The following is a 13,911-nucleotide window of genomic DNA, read 5'->3' on the forward strand; positions in this document are numbered from 1 at the left end:
AAACAGCAGCAACCGAGTCCCAATATGCACCTTGTCTATGGTTTGGAATAGCTGTTCAGCAAATGGCCGTGTCCTTCAGGGTCCTGGGAAGTACAGGACATAAACTTCCTTGCCTTTAGTCGCTTTATGTACTGCTTTGGCCAGCTCAGCCTAAGCACTGAGGAGGAGCTAGAAAGACGACATCCACAACAGCATGATCCTGTTGCAACCCCAGAGGCATGGGAGCTACTTGCAAAGGTGTCTCCCCACCTGGCGTCCAGCTTTATCTGCTTCTTTACTCAGCACAGCAGGCCGCAGGATGAGGACATCCTTTCACCTCAGAGCACCCCAAATCATCAGCCCACTACAGAAAGCACCTCCTGCTATAGCTGATACACAGCCAGGATGTAGCCCAATCTCAGTCCAGAAGGGAGCACTGCTCTTTTTCTATTCAATTCCATAAGATTTACAGTATCTACTTCCTGTCCCCAGAGGACCCAGGCAGGTAGGATGACCATCTGTCCCAGATGACTCGGTGTCTCTAGTCCCCATAATCAGTCCTAATGGTGTGGGTGCACTCAAATTGGTGCTACCTCTCGGCCAGGCTAATAAGACACAGGAGGAGACTGTGAAAACGGCCAGGCTAATAAGACACAGGAGACTGTGAAATTGTAGAGTGCTGAAAGAAAAGAGTGATGCCATCCAAAATGATGCAGAGGTATTTCAAATTTTGAGTCCCAACTACTTAAGACCGTTCAGGAACAAAATGCCAATTGATTGTCCTACTGACTGAATAGATCCCACGCCAATTCCTTGATCATAACCAAAATCCTATTTTCAGTGCCACTTCAGATGAGTTTGAGGGCTTGGGGAGGGAATTATCAAGGAGAAGGCAAGACTATGGGATGGCAGGGGCACATGACAGCTTTATTTGGGCAGTAGTATGACAGGCTGCCTGAAGGAGGAAGTCCCTCACAACAAGAGACCTTTCAGAGCCAGCAGCACAGGACTACACCACCCAGAAAGGGAAGAAGGCAAAGGAACCCCGGGGGGAGAAGTGGGAGAGGCGTCTAGATGCTGCTGCTCTGCAGTTAGATGGAAAGTCTCTGGGCAAGAGCACTCCAAAGAGCAGCAGCAGCTTGGGGTCTTTTATACCCCAGGATTTGTCTTATCTGTGGCTAGCAGATCTTGGGTGCAGTTTTATCGGGTCTGCCAAGCAGGCAATCTCTAAATGGCTGAAAGTATAGTTATTTGGGCTGTATTTAAAGTAACTGGAGAGGTAAAAATTTGAGTTTGGTACTGGCAGACTTTCAACTAATAGTCTCAGCCTGCTGTGACTAATGTAGGGGCCAACATACAGGGACATCTTTAGCTTATTTATAGTGTGTGCATGTGTGTACTCTTAATAATAGGGATTAGGTCTCCTTGGAGAAGTGGCTGATTCCAGGTCACGTATAGATGAGCTGGAACATTTTCTAGTGCTAGAAAATAAGGACATGATTAATTATGGAAACATAGCAAAAGGCACAGGAGGAGTTATGTCAGTGGCAATGACAGAGTAAATACTCAGAAAACTCTCCTCTATAAAGACAATTAGCAAACATTGTCAGAATAATCTTTGCTCAGAACCCTGGAAATTAGCTAAAACTCTGCAGAAAGCTGGGGAGTGCTTATGCAAGGAAAACAACAGAAAATCAGTAAGAACAAAATGCCTTATGTTTTAACTTGCAGTAGTCCCATTCCCTTTCTCCAGCTGCATGGTACTTTCAAAAACTAACAGCCCTGGCTGGACAGCTCAGTTGGTTAGATCATCATGCCAATACACCAAGGTTGTGGGTTCAATTCCTGTTCAGGGCTCATACAAGAGGCAACCAATAAATGCATAAATAAGTGGAGCAACAAATCTCTCTCTCTCTCTCTCAAATAAATTAAAAAAAAAAATAATAACAGACCCCAGTCACAGTGAAAAACAGCACACTGGAAGGAGCAGGTCAGCATTGGAGCTTTTTAAAACCTCCATTCCCGGAGAATTATTACTTGATCTGGCTGGTGGCTCCCAGGAAGACCCTCTTGAAAGACTAAAGTAAGTATGGAAATAAAGTAACTTATCAATAATAACCTTAAATGTAACTGGTTTAAACGCTCCAATCAAAAGACACAGGGTAGGAGATTAGAGATGGTGGTGGACTGAGTGGAAGCTACATGGACACACTCCCAGGACCAAACTGAAATTACAACTAAAATATAGAAGAACCATCCTGAATAATCAACAGCGACTAAAGATGAGCCAGAGAGCACCCTCAAAACCAGGGATGAAAAATGGACACCACATAGTGACTGGAAGTCAAGTGTGGAGGCGCAAGAAGGCTGGCTGGGTTCCCACGGGTAACAACTCAAGGTCTGGAGGAATAGCTCAGCTGGGGAGGGGGGGGTCCCACTGAGGAATCTGGGGCCGAAACACCAGGCTGGGCTTCCCAGCCAAGAGCACCAGAACTGAGAAAGGTGCCCACATAACATCTGGCCGTGGAAAGCAGCAGGGTTTCTGTCTGCCAGGGAGAGATGGCTGGAAATGTAGGTACAGTCTTAAAGAGCCAACTCATAAAGTTTTGTTGCAGCCACTCATCTTGGGCTCCAGCATAAGGAGGGCAGAGTAGACTAGAACTATGTGAGGAGAATCTAGGGTTGTGGACTCTGGAGATAGATCTTAGAGGGCACCCCTCTGGATTCCTGTGCCGAGCCATTCTCCCATACTGCAGAGGACATCTTTCTCAGGAAGACATTTACCTTCCAAGCAGCTTTTACCTGAGGAGGAAGCAATTGTCCCAACCCTGCTGAAAAACCTGTTACACTACCACCTGGATTTTCTACAGCCTAAGGCTTGTTAAAAGAATCAAGTGAATCAGCCTGCAGGCAGAGGCAGACCTTAGAGTGCTTTGAGTCTTTGCCTGATCTGCTTCTGCACCTGGGCCTTGGAAAAGCACACATTGGTGTGAATCTTGGTCCTGTCCAAATGCACCCAGCCCCAAAAGAAGGGACCTCAAGCCCTGGGTTGTTGATAGCTCCAAATAGGGTACTCAAGGCCAGCCACAAACAGCATCTGACATTGGCCCGCTCCAGAGACAGTCCAAAAAGACTGAGAGTCCAAGGAGGCCCACCTAATACACAGAAACAAGCCCAAAATAGGCAGTCAAAATGGGGAGGCAAAAAAATAGGGTCAAATGAAAGAACAAGAGAAGTCTCCAGAAAAGAGATAAATGAAATGGCTATAAGCAATCTATTGGATATAGAGTTCAGAATACTGATTGTAAGGATGCTCAACAACATGAAAAAAGATATGGAAACTATGAAGGAAATTAAGAGATAAAGAATACATTGGAAGGAATAAACAGCACGTTAGAGGAAGCTGAGGATCGGAGAAGAGAATTAGAAGACACAGTAGAAAAAAAAATCACTCAATCAGAGGTTCAAAGAGAAAAAACAATTAAAAAACAGGAGGACAGTCAAAGGGAGCTGTGGGACAACATGAAATATAACAATATTCGCATCATAGGAGTACCAGAGGAGGTCAAAAGTAAGCAAGGGTTAGAGAATCTGTTTGAAGAAATAATGGCAGAAAACTTCCCTAACTTGGTCAAGGAAAAAGCCACACAAGTTGAGGAGGCACAGAGAGTCCCAAGCAAGAAGAAATCAAAGAGGCCCACGCCCAGACACATCATAATTAAAATGCCAAAAATTCAAGACAAAGAGAGAATATCAAAGGCAACAGGAGAAAAGCAATCTGTTACCTACAAAGGAACTCCCATAAGGCTATCAGCTGACTTCTTATCAGAAACTCTGCAGGCCAGGAGGGAATGGCATGAAGTATTCAAGGTAATGCAAAACAAGGATCTGAAACCAAGACTACTCTACCCAGCAAGGCTATCTTTCAAAAGAGATGTTGAAATAAAGAGCTTCCCAGAAAAAAACAAAACAAAACAAAAACGGCTAAAAGAGTTTACCACCACCAAACCATTATTGCAGGAAATGCTATAGGGACTGCTATAATTAGAAGTAGAAATAGAAGCAGTGCAAGAATGTTAAAGGGACTGCTATAATAAGAAGAAATCGAGAAACATAGGCATAAAGAATTAAAATGGCAATAAATAAGGACCTATCAATAATAACCTTAAGGACTTTAAGGGAGAGATCAACAGCAATACAGTCCTTGTTGTGGACTTGACCCCACTGACTTCACTGGATAGATCTTCCAGACAAAAAATTAACAGTGACTAAATGGCACACTAGATCAGATGGGTTTAATTAATATTTATAGAACATTTCATCCCAAAGCTGTGGAATATACATTCCTCTCACATACATATGGATCATTCTCAAAGACAGACCACATGTTAGTGAAATCATATCAACCATCTGAGATCACAAGGGCCTTAAATTAGAAATCAGCTACAGTAAAAACACTCAAAAACATTCAAACACATGGAGGCTGAATAGCATGTTATTAAACAATGAATGAGTTACCAATAAGATCAAGAAAGAAATCAAAAACTTCCTGGAAAAACATGAAAATGAACACACAACAACCCAAAATCTATGGGACACAGCAAAAGCAGTCCTAAGAGGGAAGTTCACAGCACTGCAGACCAATCTCAAAAGGCAAGAAAAAAATTTTTTTAAAAAATATATCTTTATTGATTTCAGAGAGAGGGAAGAAGAGGGAGAGAGAGAGATAGAAACACCAATGATGAGAGAGTCATTGATCGAGCCCGCAACCCAGGCATGTGCCCTGACCGGGAATCGAACCCCGATCGCCTGGATCCTAAGTCGACGCTCAACCGCTGAGCCACGCCCAGCCAGGCTGGGCAAGAAAAATTTTTAGTAAACTATCTACAACTTAAAGAATTAGAAAGCTCCCCTGTGAATCTGTCTGGATCAGGGCTTTTGTTTGCTGGGAGTTTTTTATTACTGATTTGATTTCATCAGTTGTTATTGGGCTATTCAGGTTTTCTGATTCTTCCTGATTCACTTTTACATGATCTCACTCATATGTGGAATTTAATAAACAAAATAGACTGAAGAACAAGATAGATCCAGGGACATAGAAGCATGGAACAGACTGATGAATCTCAGTGGGAAGGTGAAGGTGGGGGAGTTGGTGGGAGTAGATTAATTAAGGAACTTATTGCATATGGGTTATATGCATAACCCATGGACACAGACAATAGTGTGGAGACATGCGGGGGGATGGATGCAGGGTAGAGGGGATCAATGCGGAAAAATAGGGGGAAATCTCTAATACTTTCAACAATAAAGATAAATTTTTTAAAACTAAAATAAAAAATAAATAAATATAAAAGCTGGCCTATTATTCATTTCATGTGCAGCTCAGAGACCACGGCAGCCAGCTCTGATTTTTCTCTTATTTGGAAATGACTGGGAAGAAAAAAGAAGCCAGATTTATATATGGGACTAAAGTATTCTCCAGACTTCTCCTCTGTTACGTCTGTGAAATAAAGGACATGTCAGTTAATAACTGGCCTTACATGACAAACATAATTTTCTAGAGTTAAGTTGCACCAATAATTTTTGCAGAGATTTTAATCCTCCTAGAAAGAAAGTCTATTAATTTACTTAACTATCCTGTGTGGTTCTAGGATAAAATATGTTAAAAACAGGAGGTGGTGCTCCAGAGGACCTGGGTGGAAGAACAGAAGCTTTAGGAATACTTGACAAGGCCTGGCCGTCGTAGCTCAGTGGTTGAGCATCGATCTATGATCCAGGTGATAGTGGTTCAATTCCTGATCAGGGCAGATGCCTGGGTTGCGGCTTGATCCCCAGTTGGGGTCACGCAGGAGGCAGCCAATCAATGACTCTCTCATCACTGATGTTTCTATCTCTTTCTCTCCCTCTCCCTCCTTCTCTTTGAAATCAATATAGATATATTTAAAAAAACTAAAAAAAAAACCAAAAACGTGACTCAGCACCTATTCATTGTCATTCAAGTGCCCAAACTGTAAAGAATTGATTAAAACAAAACAAAACAAAGAAGCCTGCTAGGTTGTTGTAAGGCATACAGACATTGTATAATAATATCATCAAAGTCTAGTGACTTATGGAAAAATAAAATCAAGTGGTGATCCCACAAATGAAAAATATTAGTTTTAAATTGGATATTTTCGGAAGATATACATATAAAATGTTAAACTCATTAGACTTTCACCAACTAGACCCCATGTCAAGGGTGTCGTTGCCAACCAGCCGTACTCTAGAAGGGCCACAATACCTGTAGCTGTCCAGCTGAATCTTAGCGAGTTTGCCTGCAGGAACACTTGGCCAACTGATCTCCTGTCCAGGAAGCTCCAAGACTTCCTGACTGCTGCCTGTCACACCAGTAACACACCTGTGAAGGTTCTGCTCCGCAGGGCTATCCGTCTACCAGGCCCACCCACCTAGGGTCCCTGATGCCAGGACCATACAAATGCTAAAGAAGTATCCATCTGCCTAAGGAAAAGACACCCCTGAACCCATCTGCATGAAGAGGGGCCCAGAGATCACCAACATTTGCGGCAATTCTTTGGCCCTAAAAATGTGAACCGACCTGATTAAGAGCAATGCAATGATTTACAATGACCAGGGTTCATGCACACATACAAGGGCCCACAGCCCCAGATGCCTCGCTCACAATTCACATAGAGCCTCCCATACAGATGCCCACCGATGCCTGGGAATTCTTTCACTAGTGGTGTGCTGGTGAATGCTCAATAACCCTGCCAGGGGGCTGCAGGGAACACTCTGTGTGGTGTGTACCTGGTACAAATATTCCCAGCATGACTCATTTCAAGCACCTACCTGAAGTCACTGAACACAGAGCCCAGGAGAGAGGTGTGCCATCAACTATCCCGGGCTAGGATGAGCTAATGCCAGTGCACCCATCCCTTTTCATATGATATGTGCACACAATACGCTTATACACTGAGTAGGACCCTCAATTCCCACCCCAGACAGAGAACCTAAAAGGAATATATATATGAACATACACAAATATTTCTACCCTCACCTTCACTGAATATACACACTGACCACCTCTTACTACCTAAATGTTTACCAACAAAACCCTAATTACTCTGTGTACTCACATGCTACACCTATAGCTATATATACACATACAACATGGGCCTGAATACAAACATGTGCAACAAACATACCACCCAGATGTACACACTGATACCTACCCAGGCAGACTCTCTAAAACCTCCAAGGACACAACCGTCTCCTGTGCCACCCAAAAACATCCACAGGCAATCCCCCAGCCCTACAATATGCATTCTCCATGATTCCTGAATGTGGGCGCATGCACAGGCGTACACACACACACACACACACACACACAACCTATAGTCTCGTTTCCCAAACACACAAAGTGAACTCTCACATTCCCTAGAATACACAGCCCATCATAAGCTCTAGTAACTCAAATACATACACAGTCACAAACAACCTATATTTATCAAATACATATAAGTCCACCTCACACACACTGAGAAGACACATACAAGCAACACCACCTAATTCTGCAAGCACTACATTCTGGAACAGACACAAAGAGGACCCAAAGCCTCCTGATACACTCACAAATCCCAAATACACACACCCACAGGACACTCATGAATATACACCCCACACGCTCAGATACAGGCAAAACACAAAAACACTGTCAATCTCTTAACTCTAATATGCATACACAATTCTCACACACCCATGCAAACACACACACATGCAAATATTCCTAGCCCCTGAATATAGCAATCCCTCAAACACTATGCATTATGCCACCTTCCAGAATACAACCTCCTCTCCTCTCCCAACATATGACACCATATATATATATATATACACACACACACACACACACACACACACACACACATTTTTTTCTACCCTCATCCTGAATATATAGGCAGACCACCTCTTACTACCTACTACCAAACACTCTAGTATTCTCCAAAGAAATATACTTTAAATATGCCTAACAACCATATATACCTGATGAAAAAACTGACAATCCATGCACCTGGTGATAATATACACACAAACCAGTATACATGCGCAAGACACATAGAAATATCTCCAGCAAACCACCTATGAAACAACTTCCAAATACCAGATTACCCCTAGGTAATGAGTCAGCTCTCACATCCACAAATGCTAACAAATAACCACATCAAACCATTTCCCATACATACAGATATAATTCTCCCACTCCCCTGTATAAACACAGAAACCCACCTCTCCATCAGATACACACATACTCACTTCCCAAAATATGTAAGCCTTAGAGGCCCCTATTAAAAAATACAAACATGTAGCTCCAGCAAATATTCCTCCAAACAGCCACGGCCCTCAAATACACACACAAACTCAACACACACACAACACTCCACAAGCCCCAAACATACCCCCCAGTACACAACAAATATGCAAATATATCATCCTATACCCTATGTCCCAAATATACATGTAATGCCACACTACCTGCACATACATAACCCCACACTCCGAAATTCTCACACAGAATTAACTCTTCCATCTTGCAGAATACACAGTCACACGCACACCACATCAAATCATACAAACATTACCCAACACCAACATATACAACACCCATCTGTCCTGTAAAATAGTCATAGATTTGCCCTCAGCAAATGAAACAGGCACAGGCAGCTGCTGAAAACCACAAAAAGACATATACAGCATGGAATACAACACAGCTGTAAAGAAGGAGGTTCTTGTACCCTTTGGGACAGTATGAATGGACCTGGAGAAAATTATGCTAAATGACATAAGCCAAGCAGAGAAAGACAAACATCACATCATCTCACTTATATGTGGAATCCAAAGAACTTAATAAACTGATGAACAGAATAGATTCAATGACACAGAAGCATAGATCAGACTGAGGAATGTGGGGGGGGGGGGTTGGAGGGGAAGAGAGTAACCATAGAATTTATATGCATCTAAGCACAACCCAAGGACATGGACAATGGTGGGGAGAGGGACTGGAGAGGGGGATGGGACGGGGTGGAAAGGGGCATTGGGGAGATAAAGGGACATTTGTAATATTTTAAATAAAAATTTAAAAATTAAATTAAATTAAAAAGAAATACACATAACCATACAACATGCCCTGCATACACAATGATCCTTCTACATTCCCCAAATACAAAACAAACAGGTCACAGGCCCGAGCTAATGAGCACAAGCACGTTTCCTAACACTGCCCTCGGCAAATGCAGAGAATCCTTCATAGACTACTAGAGAAATCCCCGAATTCACAGGAGGGGACACAGGTGAGTGTGCCCCCACCCCTCCCAACACCAAGGATAAACACCGACCCGCCAGCCCCCGAGGACACAGGCGCCCCCTGGACGCGCCCCAGCTCAGCCTCGCCCCGCACCCCGGGAACACGGGCGCGACCCCGAACCACAGACCCGCCGACAGACGAGCCCCCGCGTCTGAGGGCACATCTCGGACGCCCACCGACCGGGAACGGGCCCCGCCCCGCGCTCGCAGCTCCCTGTGGGACAGTGGCCCGGCCCCGGGTCAGCGGGTCGCTCTGTGGGTGACGAGCCGCAGCCCGAAGGCACCTGCCGGCTGTGTCCCCGGAGGCGGCGTCGGGCAGCTGTGGGGACGCGCCCGTTTCCTCTCGCGTCCGCCGCCGGAGCTGCTGCCTGCTGAGCGCAGGGCGGTTTTCAAATTCGGAAGAAATGCCAGGAGCTGCGCGCAGCCAGAACGTAGGGGACACCGGACTGCCCTCAGGTGCCCGGCTCGCAGGCCCCGTCAGCCCCGCGGCGCCCCGCAGGCCCCGCCCCGCCCCCCGCACAGCCAGGTGCCCGCGGGGCCAGTTCCCGGGGTCACCTGAACACAGACCCGGCACAGACAGCCCACAGGGCGAACAACAGCGAAGGGGGGACGCCTGAGGGGTGAAGGGCCCGCGCGCCCCTCACCTCCATGGTCACCTAACGGACTCTGCAGGCCGCCATGCCAGGCCCGGCGCCCGCAGCCCCGCGGGGCCAGGACAGCCGTTGGGACCCTAGGTGCGCGCAAGCGCATGCGCACCAACCACAGCCAACCGCCGCAACGGACGCTGGGGGCCGTTGCAGGGCGGAGCCCCGCCCCCAGGGGGCGTGCCCCTGCGTCCTGGCGCGAGGCGCCCTGGGAAGGCCCAGGCGCCCCTGCAGGGGAGGAGAGAAGCGCAGGGCGGGGCCTCCTGGGAAGCTTCGAGGGCAGGTCCTGGCCCTCGGGAGCCTCCCTGACTCTCCCTCGTGCAAACCAGCGAGCGTGCAACGAGCTTCCGCGATTTCAAAATTGCAAACGCGCAACCCGCGCGCTCAGCTGCCGCCCTCCTGGGTCTGGGAGGGGCGCGCCCAGAGCCCATGCCCTGCGCCGGGCGAGCGCCCCGGGCCCTCCGCGCTGCCTGTCCCTGGTGTCTAAGGAGGGGGCCTTCCTCCCGGCGAGTCTGGGGGTTCCACCCCACAGTTCTGGCCAAGAACTTTAGACCCGGGAAACGCTCGAGAGAGACTGCGCCTCACTCCGTCCCTGGAGGTTTTCCAGACGCACTCGCTGTGCGGGAGTGTTTGCCTGGGTGCATTTATTTAGGATGGGAGGCTTTTCAGTAAATGCTGATTCACAGGTGTTTCCATTGCAGAGCTGTGCTTATGACACCGATCCAGCCTTGACAGCCTGGCCAGTTTCCAGTGACATAGCAGGTAGCACGGGAACAATTTCTCCCTCCCCTCCCTCCTTTTTCATATTATATTGCAGAATTGCAGATGGCAATGGAACATGTATATGTAGTAGCAGAATCAGCTCCCTGACCTGAGTTTGTCATACTTTCCAAGGAAACAGAAATCATCTGACCCTCTTCCTGGTCATTTGCAAGAGGAGAAAGCGGTGGGAGAAAGACTCATCACTGCATTTTCCATTTTGCAGTTTGTGACCTATGCAAAGTCATTATTTCTATAAAACATTACATTAAAATCATTCAAAAGGTAAAAATATTAAACACTGAACAGCATAATACTGAGAAGCAGAAAGCAGTGATTCTGGTCTTGCCGTGCAGGCTACTGGCGCTGCCCTGATGGACTGGAGCAAAGGGCATCGTTGGTGAGGCTGGGCCGGCTGCAGCCTGCAGAGCCCCAGCGCTGGAGGGCACCTGGGGCACAGACCTGATTCCTTAAGAAGGACGTGCACACAGCACCCAACATGCTGGGTCTGCGGAGTGGGTCCTAATTTCTGCGGACTGGGTCCCCTGCGGCCATCAGTTCCCATTATTTCCTCAGGAGTATATTCTGAATTTTGTCCAGAAAGTGGAGCCTGTGCTGAGGTGAGCAGAGAGCCACGTAGGAAGCAGGTGGAGGGGCCCAAATCTAGGTGAATGGATCAAGAACTGAAATAAAGTCACATTGAGTAAAGCCTTTGTGCCGTGAATGTAAAAACACCAGTATAGCCCAGCTGGCGTGGCTCAGCGCTTGAGCATCGACCTAGGATCCAGGAGATGGAGGTTCGATTCCCGGTCAGGGCACATGCCCCGGATGTGGGCTCGATCCCCAGTGGGGGGGTACAGGAGGCAGCCGATCAATGACTCTCTCATCATTGGTGTTTCCATCTCTCTCTCCCTCTCCCGTCCTCTCTCTGAAATCAAAGTATATTTTTAAAAAAATAAAATTAAATAAATAAAACTAAAACCACCACTGTGTAAATTGCCTAAAGAGACACAGCAATCCTATAGCCACGTAAAATCTGAAAGGAACTGCTGGTTCTTGCCTACCTGCCAGACCCTCCATGGAATGTCTCCCCTCCCTCCCCCACCCAGGCCCACCTGCCCCTGCCCCTCCCCCGCTGTAGAATGTCTGGGGTCCTACATTCTGCTGTTTAAATCCAAACCCTTCCCTCCACTGGATGCTGAGCATCTGTTGGAGCAGGTCACTCTCTGGGTCCTGTGCTAGCATTTTCTCTTTGTGGAGGCTACTAGGCAGCGGTGGCCAGCGCCTGAGCCTGTGGGGATGGCTTCAGTAGGAGGTAAGCCTATAGATTGAGGGGGGCAGTGATTTAAAAACTGAAGCTGTCCCTCAAAACTTGGAATTAAAAGGTGACACTTCCGCTGGGGGAACACGGTTGGAACTGAAGTAGGGCAAGGAGACACCACTGGGCTTCCAAGGACCTGTCACCCAGGGAGGCTGGGAGCCAGTGGAAACTTGTGACAGCCCTGGACAGGAGGGCTCCTCAGAGGTGGATAGGGGTGACTCCGGGGAAATTCCTGGGTGTGGAGAAGGGGCGGCAGCAGGCACATGGATTCTTTCTAGAGGGGAGACAAGCCACTTGGACATGTGTGTGTGGACTGAGTGGTGGGTTATGTACCAGTGGTGGCACAGGAGGGCTCCTCAGAGGTGGATCACAGTGACTCCAGGGAAATGCCTGGGTGTGGAGCAGAGATGGCAGCAGGCACATGGATTTTTCTAGAGGGGAGACAAGCCACTTGGACATGTGTGTGTGGAGGGAGTGGTGGGCTATGTCGTGGTGGTGGCACAGGGAGGGTCACGGGAAAGCCTAGTCCTCTGTGCTGTTCTTCAGGCTCCTGGAGCTTGCCCCACCATCTCTCTCTAAGGGATGCGAGCTGAGTGTGCTAGAGCCAATGGGGGCAGTGAGAAGAGGGGTCTTAGCCAGAAAGTTGTCCAGTGGGGCGGTCCGTGGCCAAGTCTACAATGAAATGACCTCCCCGAGGGCTGGGCTGGAAGGCCCTCCACCGGCTGCAGCCCAGGGCTCCTCCACTGCCTCCAGCCCAGAGCTCACTTCTCAGCCCAGGGAGCTGCTGCTTGTCTCGGATTCCGCAGGGGCAGGGCAACGGGTAACTTCCACCAACATGGGGCTCGGTGCCCCCGAGTTGTCCCCAACTGTTCCCGCATTGTGGCAGCTCAGTTCTTCAGACCCACTTCCCCTTGTCGTGTATCTCAGGGCGCACCCCCTGCCGGGCCTTTTACCTTTGAGACGAGGGCTCTGCCCATAGTCCAGGTCCTGCTTCAGGGACACAAAATGGATGTGGAGCGTGGTTGGTTTCCCTTGGAAGGTCGGTGAAGGCGGTTCCCTTTTGAAAGGGGGCGAGGGGAGTAGCACAGAGGCAGGAAGGTGCTCCCCTGTGTCCTTAGTGAATGTCCAAGGACGCCTGTCCTGAGCAACTAGGGGCATGTGGTGTGTAGCTTGTTCCCCTGGACATGGGTCTGCTTGAGTGCCTCTGAGCGGGGATGTGTCCAGACACCTACTGTCCTCAAAGGCCCTTTGGGAGCCTAGAACTTACCTTGGACAAGGTTGCTACCGCTAGTGTAGGGTCGTTTCCCATGGGGTGGATTTCTGCCCAGTGCCATGTCTTGGGCGACAGTCTCTGAGGCTGGCAGGGCGGGGTGCCCGGGAGTCCTTAGGGAGGCTCTCAGTCAGCGCTGGCTGGGCTGATCCTTCTCACAGACAGTGGTCAGGGAGCAGGCTCTCCAGGGGCACAATTCTCACCTGGAGGTCAGAGCATGACAGTGACTTGAGGACACTTGCAAACTCCACAGTTTGCCCCATCCAAATGGCCCTCGTGTTGAGACTCACTGCTCTGATTCCCGGTGGCTAAAGGGGACCCAGAGCGCCTCAGTCCCGTTGGCTGGCTGTCCTGCTCCATTCACCCATCCCCTTTGTCTCAACAGCATCTGCAGTGCGGGGAGCGGATGTGCCCCTGAACCCTGGCGCCTCCACCACTCCTTTCACAGCACAGGCCTTTCCTGCGCCCAGTACTGGCCCTGCACACAGGCCATCTTGGGAGCAGCATCTGCAGTCACTCACGACCCTGTCGTTCCCTCCTGGCTGCCCCTCGGTGCTGCCGGCTTTGCCCAGGGCACCTCT

General features: G+C 48.4%; 1 protein-coding gene across 3 annotated transcripts in view; it reads right to left on the reverse strand.

Annotated features, from left to right (window-relative positions):
• LOC308563941 (putative serine protease 47) overlaps nucleotides 1–10,169 on the reverse strand; it is a 51,369-nt gene extending 41,200 nt beyond the window's left edge. Inside the window, exons 1-3 of one of the 3 annotated variants that reach the window (XR_013999875.1) lie at nucleotides 9,981–10,070; nucleotides 5,339–5,409; nucleotides 888–1,460 (exon numbers count right to left, since the gene is read on the reverse strand). Coding sequence is in view for 1 of the 3 variants with exons in the window: in XM_081151562.1 (XP_081007688.1) it covers nucleotides 9,981–10,086 (106 nt within the window). In the remaining 2 variants the exon portion in view is untranslated. Of the gene's footprint in view, nucleotides 1–887; nucleotides 1,461–5,338; nucleotides 5,410–6,259; nucleotides 6,345–9,980 lie in introns of those variants that run through there. The other 2 variants (XR_013999876.1, XM_081151562.1) reach the window with 2 other exon arrangements.
• Nucleotides 10,170–13,911: the final 3,742 nt, after the last annotated feature.

This window comes from Miniopterus schreibersii, assembly GCF_964146895.1.
Source record: "Miniopterus schreibersii genome assembly, chromosome: 11".
Taxonomy (NCBI): domain Eukaryota; kingdom Metazoa; phylum Chordata; class Mammalia; order Chiroptera; family Miniopteridae; genus Miniopterus; species Miniopterus schreibersii.